Source organism: Danio rerio, chromosome 18, assembly GCF_049306965.1.
Source record: "Danio rerio strain Tuebingen ecotype United States chromosome 18, GRCz12tu, whole genome shotgun sequence".
NCBI lineage: Eukaryota > Metazoa > Chordata > Actinopteri > Cypriniformes > Danionidae > Danio > Danio rerio.
The window spans coordinates 16,057,170-16,081,560 of record NC_133193.1 but is presented as its reverse complement, the minus strand read 5'-3'; the positions used below and the strand labels follow the sequence as shown (position 1 = coordinate 16,081,560).

General features: G+C 37.8%; 1 protein-coding gene across 3 annotated transcripts in view; it reads right to left on the bottom strand.

Annotated features, from left to right (window-relative positions):
• The window catches only part of uri1 (URI1 prefoldin like chaperone), a 68,718-nt gene that overhangs the window by 33,872 nt on the left and 10,455 nt on the right, over window positions 1–24,391 (bottom strand). Inside the window, exon 11 of one of the 3 annotated variants that reach the window (NM_001030145.2) lies at window positions 22,579–23,397. The exons of 1 other annotated variant lie outside the window; for it this stretch is intronic. In NM_001030145.2, the coding sequence (NP_001025316.2) occupies window positions 23,215–23,397 (183 nt within the window). In that variant the 3' untranslated portion in view covers window positions 22,579–23,214. Of the gene's footprint in view, window positions 1–22,578; window positions 23,398–24,391 lie in introns of those variants that run through there. One more of the 3 variants, XM_073929231.1, reaches the window with a different exon arrangement.

Sequence of the window (24,391 nt, the reverse complement as noted above, 5' to 3'; positions counted from 1 at the left end):
TTAGCCCCCCTTTTATTTATTTATATATTTTTGCTATATTTCAAAATTTATGTTTAACAAAGTAAATTTGTCAAAGGAAATTTTCACAGTATGTCTGATAATATTTTTTCTTCTTTCTTATTTGTTTTATTTTGGCTGGAATAAAAGCAGTTTTGAATTTTTTTAAAACCATTTTAAGTTCAAACTGATTAGCCCCTTTATATTTTTTTCGCTAGTCTACAGAAAAACCATTGTTGTACAATAACTTGCCTAATTACCCTAACCTGCCTTGTTAACCTAATTAACCTAGTTAAGCCTTTAAATGTCACTTTAAGCTGTATAGAATGTTATTTACTGTCATAGCAAAGTTATTAGAAATATTATTAAAACTATTATGTTTAGACATGTTGAAAAAAAATCTCTCCGTTAAACAAAAATTGGGGAAAAAAATAACAGGGAGGCTTATAATTCTGACTTCGAATGTATTTTTTGAAGTCACTGCCTCTCTTGACAAAATTTTGAAACTATTTTTTTTCGTTGACAGTGTAACTCTTGGATGTGCTACCTGACAGAACTACTGAAAAATTACAAGCTAAAGTGTAAAACAGCTTTTTAACTTTCATAATGTTATAATGTTGTTGTTTTTTTTACATATATTTAAATGTTTTTAAGCATTGTTTAGTCGTGACTTATGAAATACTGTTTCCAGGTCCAAGCCGCTACTCATTTGAATTGAGAAAATATTCCTTTATGACCACTTTTTGTCATATCACACGTTAAAGTGAATTTTATATACAATTATGGTGAAACACAACATGGTGTCTCTGGACTTGCTACATCACAGACAGCAATATTTTAACAATTTATAAAAAATGTATCACTTTGTGGCTATCCGATATTAGGCTTGGATGTACAGTTGAAGTCAGAATTATTAGCCCCCTGAATTATTTGCCGCCCTGTTTAGTTTTTTCCTCAATTTCTGTTTACCAGAGAACAAGGTTTTTCAACACATTTCTAAACACAATAGTTTTAATAACTTATTTCTAATAACTGATTTATTTTATCTTTGCCATGATGACAGTAAATACTATTTGACTAGATAAGTTTCAAGACACTTCTATACAGCTTAAAGTGACATTTAAAGGCTTAACTTGGTTAATTAGATTAACTAGGCAGGTTAGGGTAATTAGGCAAGTTATTGTATAAAGATGGTTTGTTCTGTAGAATATCGAAAAAAGGATATAGCTTGAAGGGGCTAATAATGTTGACCTTAAAATGGCTTTTAAAAATTTAAAACTGCATTTATTCTAGCCAAAATAAAACAAATAAGACTTTTACAGAATAAAAAAAATTATTATTTACTATTTGTTAAGTCTCCCCATACAGTTTGATATATCACTTGAGAAAAATGTGCCCACCAGTCTCATTAGGGAGATTAATATTAAATTTAACAAATTTACAAATGACTATATAAGTTATAGCCTATGGTTAGACTGTTGCACTTTTTTTGTGTTGTCAATATGTTTGTGTTTATAAAGGCACGAGTCACTGGCATTATTTTGGGGGTCACGGGCTGAAAAGTTTGGGAACCCCTGCTATAACAGGCTACTAAAATGTTTACACTTTAAATCTATTAAATTGCACAAATTGTATTTGGTCAGCAAAACCTATTTTACATGGGCTAGAAGTATATAAACTCACTTGTTAATTTATTTAGTCACTATCCTTCACCCCCTTACTGTTGGATCTAAATGTCATTGATCACACAACAATAGGCCTAATGAATCATTTACCTTTTAAACATGTAAATAGGGTAGATGCAGAAATATGTAGAAAGACTTTTAATTTTTCTGAATTCTGAGTCAAAAGTTTTTCGGTGATCTGTATGCACGTTTAAGGTCTGTTTACTTTAAAAATCAGTGATCTTCACTGCCTGATGGATATACCATATAAAGTGGGTCTCAGAATGTACAAGAAGCACTGCATTCAATATTTTTTTCCTTGCCATCTCTTTAAAATATGAACATTTGTTTTACGCCAGTATTTTCAATGGAGTTTCTGTGCACGTCTGCTGATCCTGACAGGCACATGCGTGTAAATGGCTTTTCATCTTGATGTACGGTTGTTGAACAACGAAATAAATCCTGAAGTCTATGTGACTGATTGCATTTTAATCACATTACAACATCAACACGATAAAAAAATGTATAAAATTGAGAAAAGGCACATTAATTGATCACCGGAAGTTTGTATGGGAAGAAACACTAGCTGCGCATATACCCTATTACCTACACAATTTGCATATCTTTAAATATTACTCAAGATCACTCAATACTAACATAAATATACAAATACAAAAGAAAAGCACATTCCTAATCTCAAATGTTTTGTTGTCTTGTTTCACTTGAGATGACCTCGTTTTGACTGGAAATCTGTCAAGATTTCAAAAGAGAAGCTGAACATCGTAGCATGCCAGCTCTCCACCATGGCCACAGTTGTCTGACATGGTGGCATGACTTCTGACGTCGTGTATTCAGAATGATCTGACAAGGCATCCGCTCATGTTCTGTCAGGGCTCATTGGAAATGTGGTAATGGTCTCGTCTCTGTCCATCGTCCCACTCAGCACGTCTCAGCCGCATGCATAGGTGGCGTTTAGATGCGACGTCCCAGAAAGGCATGAGCCGAGCGCTTCACTCGACCTCCTGGGCCGTCCCGAGATGGCAGGGGACACGATTCAGTGTGACACTCCTGGTTGGAGCTGCCAAACTGCCACTTCCTGTCCTCTTTATTCACACGTTGAGCGAGTTGAAATACGGTGTTTTGAAAATCACTGATCGGACATCTGTCTGCTTGTCTGGCCTTTCTCGTTGACTGTCATGATCATGTTTGGCCACCTCTCATTCAGCGTCACTGCCAGCTCTCATCTGCTTTACAGTGGAGCAGATTCCAGACGTGTGTTCCAGTGTTTAATGGTCAACTCCATTATAGCCTATTATCATAATTAAAGGAAGAGTTTACTTTATTAAAGGGAGATTACTTTGTTTTTTAAAGGGGTGGGCCAGAGTGTATTTTTAAGGCTTGGTTGTGTTTATAAGACGCAGAGCAATGTGTGCTCATGCTTTATTTGTAAAAAAAAAAAAAAAAAAAAAAAAAGTTTTTTCATGTCGTACAGTTATTATATACAGCTACTCGGCTAACATGAAAACGACTGTCATATTTTCTAGCTGCTCCTAAAGCCCGCCCCCAAGAGGCTCTGGTTGGTCAGCTAACATAATGTGTCTTGTGATTTGCGGATCGGCTCCATGTCACCAGGAAAAGTGTCCAGTGTTGCCAAAGTAGCGAATTTGTCCCCCCCTAGCGACAAATTTTCAAAAAAGTGACTAACGACAAATCTAGCAATTCTTTTGTGTGTTACTGGAGATTTTTACTGTCATTTATCCATACTGTACCTTCCCTACTCTTCTCAATGAGCTGCGGGTGATGCTGCCGGCCCCTCCACCGCCTTAGAGCACTGACAGGCGGCCCAGTCCTCGTACAGTTGCCTCTCCCACCTACAACCTCACCCCTCTGCGTACCAATAGCAAATGATTTAGCACCGGCAGTGTGAAGGTATTTTCCTTGTATAGTCAAACCGATCTGCTTCTCCTTTATTTTAACAATTTAATTTGAATGTTTATTCTTTTCTTGTACACAATCACAGATATTTAAGTGGGAGTTTCAAAACTTGTCTGAGTTTATTAGTCTGAGAGATTACTGCAAATTCACTACACATCTATATTCAAACAGCAATAAATTTAGCTGAATTGACATGCTTACATAAAGCGTAGTGCAAATATAAATACCCCTTTATTGACCATAGGCTGTTAAACAAACAGATATGGTTGAAGGTGACAGGGCCCGCACGTCTATAGAGGCGACCTAGGCGGCCATCTCACCTTTTCACTTGTCCTATTCACCTGTCCTCTTCACTGGTGAAAATGGCAGTTGCATGTGCGTGGGTGTGTGTGTGTTTTCTTTTTTGAATTTGCGTTTTTGGCTGACTCTGCAGGAGGCTCATAATGATGACGTAATAACGTTTGATTGGCTGATAGAGATGTTGTCCCTGGGTCATCATAAATTATGTTGGTCTCAGGACAACTAGCACTTGGCAAAATCAGGACGAGCGCCCCCTAGGGCAGCAGTATAGAGAGGGCGGCGTCCGCAACACCCCCCTTACCACCCGCGTCCTCAGTTATGTCCACGACACCTCCCTCACCATCCGCGTCCTCAGATATATTCGCGCATAGGCGACAGAATAGAGAGGGCAGCGTCAGCGACACCTCCATCAGCACCTGCATGTCCTCAGTTATATCCGCGCATAGGGCGACAGAATAGAGGTCTGCGACACCCGCGCGTCCTCAGTTATATCTGCGCATAGGGCGGCAGAATAGAGGTCTGCGACACCTCACTTCATTTTCATAACCGGTCACTTTCGTTTTCTCATATTGGGGATGGGGGCGGCATGATCGTCCTCTGCCTAGAGTGGCAGTTTAGCTAGCTCCGGCCCTGGAAGGTGATGACGTCGGTAATATACAAATTAACGTAAGACGTAATCTAGTGACTTTTCATTATCTCACACAAATCTTTTATATATATTCGGAATAAGCATGTGTAAGTAATATGATGTGTTCACATAACTTTTGTGAGTTTGTTTTTTGAGATGCAGCGCTGGTGAAGATTGTGCCTGTTAACAAGGGTTTGACAGATAAAAATGGATTTGTAGCAATTTGTAGCTAAATTGTTAGCAGTGCCAAACAGCATTTTCCTTTGTTTACATCTTTGTTTACATCTTTGCTACAAAATACTGTTAACACTAGAAACTGTGCATGTAATAGGTCAATTTTAACAAACAAAACCACTTACAGGTTGTGGCTCACAATCCACAGCTTCTATTATGGTTGGAGTTGCTCCTTCTTTGAGGATATTTTAGGCGAATGCAGCACTGAACTGAGAGAAATTCTAAATATTTTTTCTAATTCTCTGGAACATAATTAAAATTAAAAAGTAAAAGATTGAAAGAACATGCAAACTCTACACAGAAATGCCAACTGGCCCAGCTGGGACTCGAATCAGCGACCTTCTTGCTGTGAGGCGACAGTGCTACACCACTAAGCCGTTAAACATTTCTATTGTTCCCCAATAGATTTTTAAAATTATAAAATCTATATTTTCTGAAACCAAGAACATGGTTTATCTTTCTAGAAGTCTAAAAAAAGTGACATGCAAGGACTAACACTGTATTTTTTTAAGAAGTCCTGTATGTCCAAAACATTGAACAATAATAGAAAAGACTGCAACATCATTACTCCATACATTATATTTGAGCTGCAGTCTCTTAATATTGTTCATAGAGCACAGACACAAACACAAACACAGCCGCAGTCTCTCATGCTGCTGTCCCATACCTTCAACATGTCAGTTCAGCACTGGAGAATGACAGAGACGTGATAACGTGTTGGAGAACACACGCACGTACATCTTCGCATTCAGACATCAAAGAGGTGCAGAATCTTGTCAAAGCTGTGAACATCAGCCTGTGTGCTTGGCAGGGTGAGTCCTTCCCTCACGAAAAAATGCCCCAATAATAACATGAGCTGTGAGACAGAGGTGTCAACTCTGTCCATCAGCTTTGTTTCAGGATATGATGTTTTAAGAAGGAATTCACAAAGGGAAACATCTGTAGTTATTTTTTTTAGAGAGAGAACAGCTCATTGTGTTCTTCAAAAGGCTAGCATGGAGAATAAATGACACATATGAAATGCAAAAAATGCATACAATTAAAACGTATTTAGTTTCATTCATTCATTTTCCTTCGGCTTAGTCTAAGAGGTCACCACAGCTAAATGAACCAACAATTCATTCATTCATTCATCATTTATTTTATTTTCAGCTCAGTCCCTTTATTAATTAGGGGTTGCCACAGTGGATTGAATTGCCAACTATTCCAGCATTTTTTCCTCGCAGCGTTTAGTTTCATTTAAAAAAAAAAAAAAAAAAACAACATTAGCAAATAGATGTGCATGTAATCTAAAAGATTTTTTTCTTATAAAATATGTCAGTGCATATAATTTTATATGAAAATCGAAATAGATTGGCTACCTCTCATTAGAAAAGCAGATGAATAACTAGGAAGAACACAGTAATAACTGTAACTAAAAACTAAGGATATCCATCAAAATAGTTTGGACATTAAAAGAGATATTTCTTGTTAGAAATGTGTTTCAAAATATGTAATTTTTATATAAATATGACCAAGAAATCGTCAAAATAGATTATTGTAAAACCCGTTAAGTTAAGATAGCTCAAACTGTTTGAGGAAACCGATTGCGACAAACTATTTAAGTTTTGAAACCAAATAGTTTGAGTACTGTAAACTTAGGTTAACAATGCAGGTTAGGGTAATAACTTCGGTAAGTTATTATATAACGATGGTTTGTTCTGTAGCATATCAAAAAAAAAAAAAAAAAAAAAGCTTAAAGGGGCTAATAACTTTAACGCTAAAATATTTTTAAAAAAATTACAAACTGCTTTTATTCTAGCTGAAATAAAACAAATAAAACTTTCTGCTTAATATTTAAAATTCTGCTTAATATTTATGCAAACGCATCTGTTATTTTAAATAATGATGCAATATTATTTCCCAAAAAATCTGAATTATTAAAGCACACACCATTTCTGTATGTTTACAATCACTTTAGTAAAATTCATTTGATGTAGACTTTGTACAAATAAAAAAGTTGCTAAATATGTACATTAATAACTATAAAGGATGAGAGAATATTTGTTAATAATAATAATTCCTTACATTTATATAGCACTTTTCTGGACACTCAAAGCGCTTTACACATTGTAGGGAATCTCCTCATCCACCGCTAGTGTGCAGCATCCACCTGGATGATCCGACGGCAGCCATATTGAGCCAGACAGCACACCACACAATGATTGGAGGAGATAAGACAGAGTGATGAAGCCAATTATGATATGGGGATGGTTAGGCCATAGACAGAGGCCAATGGCAATTTTTTAAAACCCCTATTCTATCTTAAAGGACATCCTAGGTTTTTTAATGACAACAGAGAGTCAGGACCTCGGTTTAACGTCTCATCCGAAAGACGGTGCTCACTGAGCATAGTCTCCATAACTATACTGGGGCGTTAGGACACACACAGACCACAGTTCACCCCCTGCTGGTCTCATTAACACCACTTCCATCAGCAACCTGGCTTTCCCATGTGGTCTCCCATCCAGGTACTGACTGGGCACAGCCCTGCTTAACTTCAGTGCAACCATGTGAGAGTTGCAGAGAGCTAGCTGCCGGTAGAAACTATTTGATAGAAATTATCTGAATCACAAAAGCAGACACTTAAATTCTTCATTCATTTTCTTTACAGTTTCAACCCTTTATTAATCAGAGGTTGCCACAGCGGAATAAACCGTCAACTTATCCAGCATATGTTTTACGCAGTGGATGCCCTTACATCTGCAGCCCATCCCTGGATAACACCCACACACTCTCGTTCACACACATACACTACGGACAATTTAGCTTACCCGATTTACCTATAGTGCATGTCTTTGGACTTGTGGATACTTATTCATTCATTTTCTTGTCGGCTTAGTCCCTTTATTAATCCGGGGTCGCCACAGCAGAATGAACCGCCAACTTATCCAGCAAGTTTTTACGCAGCGGATGCCCTTCCAGCCGCACACACACACAACATCCAGAAACATCCACACACACATTCACACACACACTCATACACTACGGACAATTTAGCCTACCCAATTCACCTGTACCGCATGTCTTTGGACTGTGGGGGAAACCGGAGCACCCGGCGGAAACCTACACGAACGCAGGGAGAACATGCAAACTCCACACAGAAACGCCAACTTAGCCGAGCTCGAACCAGCGACGCAGCGACCTTCTTGCTGTGAGGCGAACGTGCTACCCACTGCGCCACTGCGTCGCCCCTTGTGGATACTTAAGTACTATATATTAAATTTACAATCACTTCAGTAGAATTAATTTGACCTCTTGCATTTGTACAGGTCAAAATAAGAATGTTGCCAAATATTTACATGAATATTTCTGTCACTCTGAATGATAATACAATATTACTTCACACAAATTCACACATCTAAATCACAAAAGCAGACATTTTAGTTCTATATATTATAGTCACAATCTCCAGTGAAATTTATTTGACCTCTTGCATTTGAACAGGTCAAAATATTTATGCTGCTAAATATTTATATGAATGTATCTGTTACACTGAATGATGATGCTGTTTCACAAAAATGACCTGAATCGCAAAAGCAGACACTTTAATTCTGTATATTTACAATCACTTCAGTCAAATTAATTTCATGCAAACCTTTTGCACAGGTTTTTTTTTTTTTTTACAGGTAAAAAAATAATGTTGTAATCAGAATATTTAAAACCCTTTTGATTTTTTTTCTTTTTAAAATATTTCCCAAATTAAATATTTTGTAAAATATTCTGTACTGTCATCAGGGCAAAGAAAAATAAATCAGTTATTAGAAATGTGTTGAAAAAAAAATCTTCTCTCTGTTAAACAGAAATTGGGGGGAAAAAATAAACAGGGGGCTAATAATTCTGATTATAGTGTAGCAACTGTACGTCTGTTACACTCTGAATGATGAGAGAATGTTATTTGATAGAAATGATCTGAATCACACAAGCAGACACTTTAGTTCTATATATTTACAATCCCTACAGTATGATTAATTTGATGTATCCTCTTACGTTTACAGGTCAAAATAAGAATGTCGCTAAATATTTATATGAATATTTCTGTAACTCTGAATGATGATAGAGTATTATTTTACAAAAATAATAAGAATTACAAAAGCAAACATTTTAATTCCATATATATTTAAAATAATTATTTTATTAATTAAAAAAAATATTTGACCTCTTGCACTTACAAGTCAAAATAAGAGTTGCCAAATATTTACACAATATATATCTGTTGAATAATGAGATTATTTGATTTTTTCAAAAATGAACTGAATCATAAAAGCAGACAGTTTAGCTCTGTATATTTTCAATGACTTGGTAAAATAATATGATTAACCAACATGCATTTTCTGTTGATTATAAAGCATGTCAAAATAACAATCTGAAAAGACATCTTGCATCATTCGTCGTCGCTTTACAGGACAGCCAGTCACTACAGCAAATGTATCCTGAAATAAACAAGCTCAAAACACAACATGCCAATGTGATCTGACTTGACCCCGTGACAGGTGTACTTGTCAAGGACGAGCCTGTCCTTTCCAATTCCACTTCATGTAAATGCACAGCAGACGTGAGCTTCCATTCACTGGACTTTTCGCATGGCAGGAATCAAATCTCGTTTGCTTAAGCCAATCATGTCCAAAGATTTAGAAAGAAAAAAATATGTAAACGCAAACTCTTCTGAATGATTAGACAACAATCGGACAGCAAATATCACAGATCATGATTAATAATGTGCTGCGGAGGAAACATGAAATGCAGACATCATTAGCATTGACTCTAAGTGTTGCAAAAGCCATTGTGACACTCTTCTGATTAATGTGAGTTGGCAGACATCAGCGTCAGCTTTAATCTGAACGGCGACGATAGGCTTTGAAATATGGCCAGGATATTGTAAACTCTTTAAAACTGTGAACGCCTCATCCAGACAGATTTAATAGAACCTTCCTCCCCTGCACTGACCCAATCATGGGATTTCAAATGTGATATATAACAAAACGCAAGACAGTCTTTAAATTGCATATGTCAATTTTCCCAGCGTATTTTAATAGGCTGTTTGATTTAATCCTTGTGCTCTGTTAAGACTGACTTTGCTGTTGTCGTGACTGGAGTTCAAGTGCAAAAACAAAATTAGCGTCTTATTTTCCTGTCAATTTTTTGGAAAATAAGCTACTCATAACCCAGTCAGCAGATATTAGTTTAATGTCTAAAAAAGTAGACATACGCTTATAAATGTGACTGATTGGTATCTATTAGTGTAACATGGTTTTTGTTTGTAAATTTGATGGGAGGTTGGATGTAAACAGTTGAAGAAAAATGCTTAGCCCTGTGAAATTGTAACGACGTGGTGGAGTGACAGAAACAACTGGAGGTAAGATCCAATATGCAGGTTTATTCAGCGTCAGGCAAGCAGTGGTCAAATCAGGTACAAACAGGTATGTGCAGGCAAATTCAAAATCGTAGTCGTATTAACAGGCAACAGGTAAAAAAGCAGGCGGCTAAACAGGAGAACAGGGAATACAAGGCTAGGGTCTAACTCGGAGAAACAAGACAGGGAAATGCATTGTAATGTCACACTAGGTAAACAAGACTCTGCAAACTGGACGGGTTCATGAATGGCTTATGTATGGTAAGCTATCAGTCTGTGACTTGGTTCAGGTGGTGAATGTAATCAAGCAGATGAGTGAGCATTGGTGTCTAGGAGAAGTGCATGTATGCAAATGTAGTCCAGGAGAAGGCGGAAGTGTAGTCTAAGTATAGTGGAAACCAGCGATCTCCGGAGAGCGATCGCTGGTTATCGTAACAGAAATAAACTTTCTCCCCCCAAATATTTCCCAAGTGATGTCTAATGTTGAGAATTATTTTTTTAAAACATTACAGTTAAAAAAGAAAACTATTTCTAATAACTCATTTATTTTGTCTTTGCCATTATGACAGTATGTATTATTTTTCTAGTTATTTCACAAGATACTAGTATTCAGCTTAAAGTGCAATTTAAAGGCACAACTAGATTAATAAGGTGAGAAAAGTCATTGGACAACAGCGTACAGTTTGTTCTGTAGCCAATTACAGGGGGCTAATATTGACTTTAACAGTTTTTAATTCTTTTAAAATTTACATATTTTTTTATTCCAGTCAAACTAAAACATTTGACTTTCTTCAAAGGCAAAAAGTAATAGGAAATACTGTGGAAAATGTCCTTGCTCCGTTGAACATTTGGGAAATATTCTAGAAAGAATTCACTCATTATACCTCTTTTTTACAAGATGTGAAATAGTTTTTTGAAGTTTTAGAAAACTAATAGTGTGTTTATGTGGAATTTCAGCTCAAAATACCATACAAATATATGTTTTAAAAGGGGTGTTCCAGAGTGTATTTTTAAGGCTTCGATGTGTTTATAAGATGCAAAGCAATGTGTGCTTATACTTCATTCGTAAAAAAAAAAAAAAAAAAAAAAAAAAACTTTTTCACATATACTACTTAGATTATATACAGCTACTTGGCTAACATGAAAATGACAGTCATGTTCATGCCTCCACAAGCAAGCACTTTTACTTTGTGTAAACACTGTCAGTCAGAGTAGCTATTAGCCTTATCAGTTCGAGCCTAAATCAGACAGTAAATGACAGAGAAGACACAGCTGAACCTCACACCAGCTCTCTAAAATAAAATCTGACAAGTTTCTTTCACATATATTCGGAATAAGCACGTGTAAGTAATATGAATCGTTCACATATCTTTTGCGAGTTTGTTATTTGAGATGTAGAACGCACGGAAAGCGGCTGTATATAGAGACACTGCAGCGCTGGTGAAGATTGTGGGTGTTTATAGTCACTTGTCAGATAAATATGAATTTGTAGGTAAACTGTTTATGGTGCCAACCAGCATTTCCCGTTGTTTACTTCCTTGCTACAACATACCGTTAACATTAAAGACTATGAACGTTATAGATTAATTTTAACACATAAAAACACTTACAGGTTGTGGTTCATAATCCACAGATTCAGCTATTGTGGTTGTAGCTGCTCCTCTCTTGAGGAGTCTTTAGCTGAATCCAGCACTGAACTGGGAGAGATTCTGGAAGCTGTCCTTTGTCAAATGCTAGCTATATCTTTTTTATAATTCTCTGGAACATAATTATAATGCAACTAAGCACTTCTCTCGTTATGTCGTGTCATTTGGAAGCCAAAATACAGAAACAGAACAAGCTCTGTGGGAAGAGCAGGGGTCGCGGGCGCACTTCAGATCTTTTTGGAAGGGCATTTTCTATCCAAGACTAAAAAGGGCATGTGCACTGCATTGAATTGAAAAACGTCAGTTGTACTAGCTTTCTAGATATGATATAGCCAATCTGTTTCTGTAATAGTTAAATTACAGTGAGTTCATGCATCTAGCTTATTATTTTATAGCTATATTCTACTGTAACATGCTATGTCTGTTAGCATCTGATTATAAACAATTTTATTTAATGATTCACTTTTTTATTAAATTGAATATACCTAAGATAGCTGGAAGAACTTATATAGATCATTTATTGTCGCAGTGGTGTAAATGGTCACTCTTTTTTTTTTCGGATTAGTCCCTTTATTGATCAGGGATCGCCACAGTGGAATGAACCGCCAACTTATCCAGCATTTGTTTTACACAGCAGATGACCATCCAGCTGCAACCCAACACTGGGAAACAAGCATACACTCTTACATTCACACACACACGGCCATTTTAGTGAATTAAATTCATCTATACCGCATGGCTTTGGACTGTGGGGAAACCGGAAAACCCGGAGGAAACCCACATAATCACAAAGAGATCACGAACATGCAAACTCCACAAAGAAATGCCTACTGACCCAGCCGGGGCTCGAACCAGTGACCTTCTTGCTGTGAGGTGATCGTGCTACCCACTGTGCCACCGTGACCCCGTTTTTAATTTCATTCATTCAACTACAGCAATAGCCGGATGCCTTCATCCATATTAGGGATTTCCTGGAGTGTTCTACTACTTTTGTGAGGCAAATATGCTTGTGAGGCTTCTTTAGGGCTAAAGCCTGGTTTATACTTCTGCGTCAAGTGATCGGCGTGACCCACGGCGTATGCAACGCGCGTAGCTGTGCATTCATACTTCTGCGCGCTGTTTCTGTAGATCTGCAATAAAACTCCCGAAACGTTAGCTGGCAGTAGGTGTTTATGTTCCTCTGTGTCAAGTTTCTTCGCTGTTTTGTTTTTTCTGAACGCTTTCTTAATGTACAGGTGGTTCAAACTCGCTCATTTTGAGGCAGGAACTGGCGGACGTGCAACAACTTTAACCATAAGGTAAACACAAAGAAACAGTCTCCATCTGGAGCTCCTTGTAAACAGTCAAAACTTGTAAACAGTCGCTCCAACGGACTCGCGAGGCTCTAGGTCCTGCCCACACTCGTCAGCGCTTTCAAGCCAACCAATCACAAAGCTTGCGATACTCGTAGTTGTCACTTGTAGCAGTGTTGCCAGACGTACGATAATTATCGTATTTGTACAATAATTTCGACCTCTGTATGATGTACGATCAATAATGAGAAAAATTCTATAATGTACGATAATTTCAGAATTTTATGGCATTTAAAAGTAACTTCATTGTAATCTTCGGGCTTCTTATTGATCTAGCTGCATCTTTTCTGTACTGTCTGTGAGGAGTAGGTGGAGTTAGGCACGTTTTCTATCTCATCTTATGTTGCCTCTTCTCAGCCAATCAACATGGAGAATGGCTCTCTCTCACGAGTTAACGCTCCTGCTGCGCATGCCCGAGGTTAGGTCAGTAGTTTTCAGTTTGAGGTCGATCTTTTAAGCAATAATGTTAAAACAATTCGTGCTGTAAAGGAAGGTGAGAAGGATGGGAGTTTTCCTTTGATGTTCTTGTTTTTCCCAATTCAAATACATCTTGTGAACGTGTTTTTTTCCAAAGTAAGTCTCATCAAAACAAAGCATGCACACCTCAGAGTGTGCACTGCTTTCAAGCCAACCAGCACTATTTTGCAGTCCATTACGGCGTCCAATTTGTACAGAAAAATAAATCCCCCAACATTTGGTAACATGCAACATTCAATGACAGCAACTCAGAGGTGGAGTTTGAACCTTCCCACTAAGGTACCTAGTTTTTTTTTTTCGTATTGTGGTAATTTGCACATTGTGTCAAAACGCTATGTGTCTAGATAATAGCTGTATACTCTCAGTTTGACTCGTGTACGATAATTTTCCTCCAAATACAATAATTTTGAGGTTCTGGTACGATACTTTGACGTTTCCAATCTGGCAACACTGACATGTAGTTACATTTTCTGAGAGGTGCACGTCTGCAACGCCGACGGCCACGACGAGGGCTATGCGTGCACGCTGCCTTTAGCCTCTTATCACTTTCGGCTCTAGCAACACCCCTGGTTCCAAAGCAAGGTGCTCAAAACTGACCACTTCGAGGGCCCTTTGGAATGAAGGTTACCATTGATGGACACTTCAGGTCATGTTCCTTTGAACAGGGAAATTGTTTGGCACGTGTTGAATTTGGAAGAATTCATCCTTATGCTCTAATATGTTAGGGCATGGGATTAAACCCTTCTGAATGGACCCCACCAACTGTCTCAGAATTGTAATGCATTACTTAGGAGTTACTTAACTTAAACAACAACAGAAGTAGAACTTAAAGGCAAAATATTTATCAGAAACAATCTTCCCATTTCACTAAGCAGCTCTAAATGAAGAAAACTCCTATGCAAAGATCAGTGTTAATAAACAGCTATAAAGTTGTTATGCCTGCGCTTCATCTGGAGGGTGGGGGTGACTGTTTATGCACAGTTAGCCCCCGTCCTGCCACCAATATCTCACATCATCATTCACAAGAAGTGTTGCTTTGACAGCGGGATATTGACAGGTGTGACAGAACTTTGATTGCAGCGTCAGCCTGGAGCTGGAGCCTGTCATCTGTCAGCTGTGAGCAAAGCTCTGCTGGGCTGATGACACTCACACACACGGACGGCAGGACGGGGAAATCTTCAAAAACACCTAAGATAATGCATTAATTAGTCGGCCCGCGTGGACGTCTTAAAATCGGTGATTCAAAATTTTACACATAAATAGAAAAAAAGAAAAAGCTTCAGTTAAAACATTTACGTGACCAATAAATTACACAAGCACAAGAAATCACTCACCAGTTATTATGTGAAGTAAAAATAATCAGTTACTACTACTGCTGCGTGCACTTGAATGAGTGAGGATGGAGACCTGCTAGAAGGCCAACGCCCACAAAACTGATAAAACCTTTGATTGGTGGGTAGCTAGCACTTTGTTTGACAACTTCAATGCTGATAATACATAAATGAGAGCTTTTTTATGCATGTGTGTAAAACGTGCTGTATTCAAATAAGAATAGGCTGTATAGTAAAACATTTCAACATTTAAAATCTTTAATTTAAATCTTTAAAGTCTTTAAATCTTTAAAATGAACACTACGGGGCGGAGGCTGGTACAGGTGAATTGGGTAGGCTACATTGTCCGTAGTGTGTCTGTGTTAATAAGTGTGTATGGATGTTTCCCAGTGATGTGTTGCGGCTGAAAGGGCATCTGCTGCGTAAAACATATGCTGGAAAACTTGGTGGTTCAATCCTCTGTGGTGACCCCAGATTAACAAAGGGACTAAGCCAAAAAGAAAATTAATGAATGACTACGGGGCAGTATTATTCCGTTCCTTTTTGTGCTTACCAGTTGACTGCTTACCTCCACGTAGACAGCTTTTCCATTGTTACCAGTTTGTCCAGTAGCTCGGCGTGTACGTCGGTGGACTTTCTGGCATGGAGTGGAATTGGGGTATTGCTGTCCGATGATAGGGTTTAAGTCCGGTAAAAACCGGTTCCAGAAAGCAGGTGAGACAAAAACAAAAGGCAAAAAATTAAAATAAAAATAAACAAGTAAATAACAACGTGAGATTGTGATAATATCTGAAAATGTGGTATCATGTGGCCTTTTTTTCTGGATTGCTTTTGAAAACTATGTCTGTTAGTTCTAGGGAAGGCTGTGGGCAGGTCAACCAGTGCTTTTTAAAACAGTATTGTTTGGGTTTGGGGAAGAAGGGTAGGCCAGTCAGTCAGTAGGTTGACAGCAGCCTCTGGTGGATTTACATGAAAAAACCAGGCATGAATGCCTCTCGCGAGAGAAATTTGACATCTGAAAAAGCGTACACAGCGGGCTCAGCGGACTCTTCCTAAGGTTGGGTCGATAGACAATGCCATCATCCATCGCCGATGGCCAATAGACATCACGATGCTGAGCCGACATCACGATCCATATGCCCTCCACCCCCATCGCAGCAGCAACCTGCTTGTGAAAAACACACATTTAGGCCCCATTTATACTCATACATCTTAGTTTTAAAATGGCATTTTAGAATGAAAATGATCCACATACACTCTGGCTTTCACCTAGCATTTCTGAAAAGCCCTCCCTTGACACTATACCACTGAAAATGCAGATAACGTGACCACACACACACACACACTCTGGCATGCGCTGTCTGAGCACGTCTGAGCTCCAGGCAGTCAGTGGGTGCTTTGAGCCCAAAGCCCGAGAGAGCAGTGCCCGTCGAACGGTTTATCAGGGATGTACTGCTGGATCATATCTCACTATAGTTGTTAAAGGTGATATTTAATTAATCTTGTCTCGGTCTAACGACTCTTCAGTCTTTTGACTCTATCAGGTAATGTGTCACAACGTCAGTACACTGCTTCAATCTTTTGCTTTCATGCTTGTACTTAGTCATTTTAGTGAAAACCTCAAATACTGTTGGTTGTGCAGCTGTTTTACCAACCACGTTAGTCGACGCCATTATAACGACACAGATCACTCTGCCTTTTCAGGCCAGAGTACCACAAAAAGTAATTTACAGGTGGTAATTTGTGTGTAACTTATCTTCATTTATTTATGATTTGGTTATGGGTAAAACAAAGACCATGCGGGTCAGATAGTTGAAATGGTAGGCTACAAATAATTAATTCGCTATGAATGAATGAATAATTCATAAATAATTAATTCACCACCACCTATGACGGCATTAGACATTGTTTGATGGCAAATTGGTCAGAATCACCCAACCCTAATTCGCACAAACAAAAACTGCTAAAAAAAGTACCTTCTGGGACGTATTTGCCGCTCTCCATATGTATATAGATATGTATATAGGGGTACGTTTTCAGAATGAGCCTGGGTTAAAAAAACAAACATTCAGAGAACAGCAACAAATGTCAATACAAAAATGAACTCTGACTGCACTCCATTAAATAACAATTCTCACTTTGCCAACACAAAAACTCAGCGTTTAAATGGTAATGTAAATGTAAATCCAAGAGGACGGCTCTGCCCAAACTCCAGTTTAAGAGGAAGGCAAGAGAAGACAATGTGAATGGAGGAAAAAGATGTTTCCCTGCCACCGCAGCTTTGACAGGCACATCTCACATGGGCTGACAGCTCTGTCAATAGCCCCAGGATGGCAGGTCTGATTGACAGCTAGCAGGTGGTGGCTGAATGGAGTTGTCAGGGCAACTGTCAATCAGCGCCATTGCCATGGAAACAAGGGAGGTAACACAGCTGCCCGTGGTGATCTATTGTTTTACCAGTCAAGCACATGCCTAGCCGAACACTCTCACTGCAGATCTCCAAAATTAATGTAATTGCTACACACATTTAGCCGGTCTGAGATTGGAAATAGGGTGCGAATTAGATTAAAAGATGCATAGCAAAATCAGCATTAGTAATCCATAGCAAGCATGCAATAAAAACCTCCAGATTCATTCATACAGCTAATTGCATACACACAAAATCCAGGGCAGGTTTGTCATTCGAGCATAAATTGATACTCCCCATCTGGCTCCATTAGATGTGTTAACTACACAACTAATTGGTGTGTAATTGCCTTTAATAACTGTTGCTTTGAGACGAGTATCAGATGTTTCAATTATGGGGTGAAATGGCTACTCTGAGGCACTATGGCTTGGTTATAGCTGATATGTTGAGTCTAATGATGACATATTCCAACTGAGCTCCGTAACCTTGGAGAGACTCTGACCCCTAAAACCGTGGATCAGCATGAGAGACCAGCTGGACGTTATGGAGCTCATGAGCCCATAAGCGATTATTAGTGCGATGCTTATCAGTGACAGTTTCGGTAACACAGATGCCCTGAACCCTTGAGACAGTGGCATAAAATAGAAGGCACCAACAGCGGCTCTGCATTATTTACTGACACAGGATCATCTGAAAACACAGGGTGAAAAGTGATCGTTATCCCCCAAAATGAACATAATCATGCTAATGTTCATTTAACCAACTCTATTTCTTATGTGAAACATGGATACGTTTGGAAAAATTGTCCTCACCAAGTAAAATAAAAGTGAATACAGACTAGAGGTTGTTATAAATGTGTAAATGGTGACGAAACATAGGAAAGATGAGTTTAATTCGGGTTCGATGACATTAATAGGCTATGCACTCACGGCCACTTTATTAGGTACACCTTACTAGTACTGGGTTGGACCCGTTCCCGTTTCACCACATCCCAAATGTGCTCTATTGGATTGAGGATCTGGTCACTGGAGGCTAATTGAGTACAGTGAACATTGTCATGTTCAAAAAACTAGTCTGAGATGATTCACATTTTTTTCACATGGCGTGTTATCCTGCTGGAAGTAGCCAACAGAAGATGGGTACACTGTGGTCATAAACGGATGGACATGGTCAGCAACAATATTCAGGAAGGCTGTGACATTGAAACAATGCTCCATTGGTACTCATGGACCCAAAGTGTGCCAAGAGAATATCCCCCACACCATTACACCACCAGCAGCCTGAACCGTTGATACACGGCAGGATGGATTCATGCTTTCATGTTATTGAGGCCCAATTCTGACCCTGCCTTCCAAAAGTTGCAGCAGAAATTCAGACTCATCAGACCAGGCAACATTTTTTCCAATCTTCTATTAGCAAAGACAGAACAACCCATAATGGGTGTAACTTTGGGTGGAGACATCCAATACAGGCAGTGATGATGGTCCTCCAGGAAAGCGGTTGAGAAACACTGATCTATATTATTATCCAATAGCATTTGACAAATTTTACTTTTACAAATATATATATATAGCAGTGGCGCAGTAGATAATGCTGTCGCCTCACAGCAAGAAGGTCGCTGGTTTGAACCTCGGCTCAGTTGGCGTTTCTGTGTGGAGTTTGCATGTTCTCCCTGCGTTCGCGTGGGTATCCTCCGGGTGCAACATGCACATAAATAGTGTCTTGTGCCAAAAAGTGTGATTAAACTGCATTGTGGGGACTCCCACACCTAGCAAGTTTACATGCAGATAACAAGAGTAACTGTCAGGATGCAGACTTGGTGTAGTTGCATGGTGAGCTGCATGGAATCCTTTTAATGCACACACCTAACCTTACCGCTCACCGTGACATCACTAGCTGCATTAAGTCCATTGTGTCAGACATTGCAAGTCTGAGATATGCAGTCTCAGCTTGCAAATCAAAGTCTATATTGTTAAGTAACTTGCACTTTGAAACCGGTTTTAAAATATTGTCAAGCCCAAAAATGAAGTTGTCGTATAAATGAATGATTAAAATTACACTTTTTAATTGAAAACTGTATCATGCATACACCCCATCGGTTTCCATTCCACAGCTACTTTACAACTGTCCACCTAAGCGACATCAAAATGATTGACTGACACTTGAATACTGTTATAGTAACACACATTTGAGCCTTCACAAGAACCAGCTTAGGATTTTTTGTGTGCTTTTTATGTTCACCCATCAGTGTTTAAATGCGAATAAAAACTTATATTAAGACAATTTATCACAATAAAAAAAGGATTAAAATGTTTGATTCTCCACTAAATCTTTAAATTGTCAGATGTTTTGATGTATAAACCCTTAATAGAAGGACAAAAGTCTCAGTAACACTTTGTTTTGATGGTCCATTTGAGTATTAGTAGACTGCTTAATATCTGCTCCTTCAACAGACATTTAACTGACTTTAAGAAACGTTGCAAGTACATGTCAACTTAACACTAACTCCAACCTAACAGTCTACTTATAAACTAATGAGAATTAGTTGGCATGTAGATGCAGTGTAACTTAAATTCAACAACTGGACCATCAAAATAAAGTGTGACCAAAATCTCTTGTATGTTCCAAACTTGAACAAAATAGGTTTGCATTGACATGAGAGACAGTAAATGACTGGATTTTCATTTTGGGATGATCTAACCCTCTAGAGTGAAGATCATGCTTGAAAAATGTAGATTTGAGTTAATCGTTCAGTCTTTCTAGACAGAAATGAATTGAATGGACTGTGCAGCGTTCAGCCCAGCTGCTGACTCAGAACCTGTCCACGTCCAAATGTCAATGTGCTGATGGATAAGTCTGCAGTCAAACATAAGTGACTGATACCGGCGCAAACAAAGGCATTGATGGAGGCAGTCCTCCTCAGAAGTGCTCAATCCTTGCCTTTAAATGCCAGAAGTAATAATGGAGCACCCCGAGTCACCTCGTTCTGGGACTATTCTGACATACTTGTTTCCAAGAAGGTTGAGCTACTTTTATTAAATGCCACGGCGCATGATGCCTTATGAACCTTATAAATGACTCTTGAGATCTGCCTTATGATTGATTTACTCAGAAATATCACATCATTCAACAAATGTATATCATCCAACATGGCTAACAGGCCTACAAGCTACAGTTACCATTTAAGGTTAACAACACAAATCTATCCTGCCATATTGGAAGGGGAAGCGGTCTTGAACTCTGGATTGCAGAATTTTGCATCAATCCTAAATAAATCTGAACGCAGCTAATCAGGGTCTTTAAGATTAATTGGAGCTGGTTGTGTTGATCATCAGTATTTATTTATTTTGATTACTTCATATCACTTACCAAACTGGCTGATGTGCATTCACACCATTACTTATATTAAAACGGTTAGTAACAACATTGGCTTTGATGCATTGTTATTTTCAGTTTTTCTCCCTAGTTTACTGTTGGTCGCTGTTTTTGCCCGGTTGACTTCCATTATAACCACCTTTGATGGTGCATAAATACACAGTCTTTGTTTTTATTTACTCCATATAGTTCTGTAGAGAGTAGAGATGCATATTTTGATTTTCTCAGACACATCAAGTGTGTAAAGGTCACTCACAGACACACACTTCAATTTGCTGTTATACTCCAAATAAAATACAGAAACTAAGCTTTTTTTTTGCACTGGCCTATCTACAGGTTTAATGGTGCCAAATGATGATCAACAGAAAAAATGCTAATTTGATCTCTTCCCTAATGGAAAACCACCAACAATAAAAATTGCATAATTATATGGTGTTATGGTTTCAAAAATCAAATAAAATGTGGCTATAATGAAAGTCAATGGAGGGTAAAAACAGTCACCAACAGTAAATTAGGGGGAAAAAAAAAGGAAATCAATCAAAAACAATCCATCATAGTCAATGTTGTTTCACATGTCCAAGATGTTATAAAAAGGTAAAAAGAAATCCAGTCCACACTTGCTTTTTACATTGAAAATATGTCATTTTGTTTGTCACCAAATCAGTGATATCATTTTGAATTTGGCAATTAAAGAGTTAAAGTCCTGTCATTTTCTAAGCAATTTAATAGTTTTGATCAGGGCTGAGATTGATTAACAGATTTAAGAAAAAAAAAACAAAAAAGTATCTGATGCACTTTACAGCGGTTTAATTCAGTGGATGTTTTCATTCCAAACATAACAAAACGGTAGTCAATTTGCCCAGAGTGTATCGTTGAGTTTTTTTTTTTTTAATACAAAGCATTTACTCAAAATATGGGTCAAAAAAGATGTCACCAAAAATCATTCTGCCAGCTGAAACACAGAACAAGTTATGGCCAAATTAAAACACAAAACCCCCCAAGAGTGGATGAAAACATCCCCAACAGTACATAAGGGTTAATATATACACTACACAGTTAAAAAAAAGTTAATGACAAAGTCAAGACATCAAATATTGTTTTGTTGCTTTAACTTATTTTATTGCTTCTACTTAGTTTAACTTAATATTTTTAGTGAGAAAATTTAATTTATTTAGATTTAACTTTTTTTTTTGTTTGTTTAGCTGAGGTTATTTACTTATGTTTAGTACTGTATTCGGTTTCTAAGTTACTGAATGTCTTTTTTCCATTGAACGGTGGTGTTCTGATGATCTGTGCTACCTCATCAGAATGTGCTACTGGTTGCTCAATCAGTCATATTTCATCTACAAAAACAGGGTTAGCACATCTGGTCAGCTCCAAATGTCAATCGGAATGAATTACCACTCTAATAAACAAGTAAAATTAATGAAATAAAAAACTAACAATTAAGGCAGTAGTAATCTGATAGACATTTAAAGCTGCAACACCTTTTTCTACATTGTTCACTGGAGTAGTAGTTCATTTCGAGGGGTAGCACATATTGTCTGCTTCAAATATCTATCGAAATGAACTACTACTCCATTGAACAATGTAGAAAAAGGTGTAGCAGCTTCAAATGACTATCAGAGTAAACTACTGCCTTTATTTTCAGTCTTTTTATTTCATTAGTTTTATATTTAATGTTTTTATTAGTGGTAGTTCATTCCGTTTGACATTTGAAGCTGACAAAATAAAGCACAAGGCTTTAGCGCCCTCTAACGGCTGAAACCGAACAACACTACAAGGACAGGTTGCTTCTTCAGTTGATGTGGACTCAAACAAATAACGTTTTTAACCAAGCTTATCACTTGTATAATCCAAATCATTTATTTTCTTTTCCAGTAACATCAATGTTTTTCCAGGAATCACAGAAAAGTTGATGTACATTAGGTTAGAAACCAAGCCAAAACTCTGTAAACAATACAAAAACATAATACAAAGAGGTAAGATGTGAAGAGAGACGATAGAGGAATAAAAAGTTCTTTTTTTTAAGCTGAAAGAAATTGACAGGCATTTCTTTGCCAACACAGGTCAAATTGCACATAAATTTCACAAATTAACAGAAGGGAAATGAAGTATTTCCCAAAACAAATCCACACATCACAACAATGGCAGTAATCCTGATGTTACTTACACTACTATTTTGTTTGTTGATTTTTTTTAGCATTTACATTTTTCCATTCTACTTGTAGCTATTATTTATCTAAACCAACACTCAAAAAGATACCAAAATGTGCAGCCTGTCCATGCTGACCTTAAAAGAAAACTGCGGGGGAAAAACAGTCTGTGTGTCACCATATAAAAGCAATGAGACAGATGACAGTATAGAAGCAGTGTGAAGGACAAGAGGCAGAGGACAGTAATTGAAGAAGTCTAATATAAGTGTTAATGTTGTACAAAACCGAATTCATAAGTGAAGTCCTGATGAACGTGATTCTCATTTGTGATGCAGACGAGTGGCTTTGAATTTGGACATCCTTTTTGGGAGCTCTTGAGGCACATCTGGCACCACCTCCTCCAGTTTTCTCTCTGGGATTGTGGGAAGGGCAGGTGGGGCGATGGTCAGGTGAGGGATTGAGCAAGGTAAGGGATCCTTTTCAATCACTGTGCCAGTAAAAGCCTAAAACACAAAAAGGCACTTAAATATTTGATGATATTATTTTCGCCTGAGCAAGAACACAAGCAAAACTCGCTGCTGTGATTCTAGGGCAAACTTAACAGGCAACAATGTAGTCCATGTCAGAGGGATGTTTAAAAATAATTATATAAAAATGTGTTAGTCTATCTACTTTAGATTTTATTGAAAAATTAGTTAGAAGACATTGTACAGTTGCTTGAGATGCATTTTGGAAATTTAAGATAAAAAGGGCATGGAATTATCACCTGATATACTATTTGCTATAATATTTAAGTATTGTTGAGCAAACTAAGGTTTCAAAAGAAATGTACTTTGGCCTACACAAATGAGACATTTTCTTCAATCCAGCACTCACTAAAAAGGGGTTTTGCTATGTGATTACTTCAGTGTTGATTTTTCTAGGCTCTTCTGTGTTGTTTCTGCTGCAAATCTGTAATTTTTAAAGTTTGAGATAAAAAAAAAACTCCTGAATTGTAGTTTTAGCTCATTTTAAACAGGCAGTTTGAACGGCAAACATAATTTTTTGATTGTATAGACTCCAGACATTCTCAACTTCTGAGGCCTTGAGGGCCAAATATCAACCACATGAGAAACAGGGGGCCACTTACATATTGAGAGTGTTTTATTATTTTAAAGAAGGCTTTTGACAGATGAGGCACATTGGTTTTCCATGCACCTCTATAAAAGCTAATTCACATTACTATGCAGGGTTAAAAATCCGGTTTTCATTATCCGCTTTTTTTCTTTTGGTCACCTTCAAAGTACAGTAAAATGAATTGAAATGTTCCATAGGGATTGGGTGGCGTTCACGGTAGTCTCGTGACAGGTTGTGAAATTATACTTGTTTAATTAACATTTTTATTAAAAAATACAGGTATATACCCATTTGTTTTGTCGACATTGCAGCATATTTTATAAAGCATTATAAAAGTGTAAAAAAAATTGTGTGCTTCATAGTGGTGTAACGGTACACTGG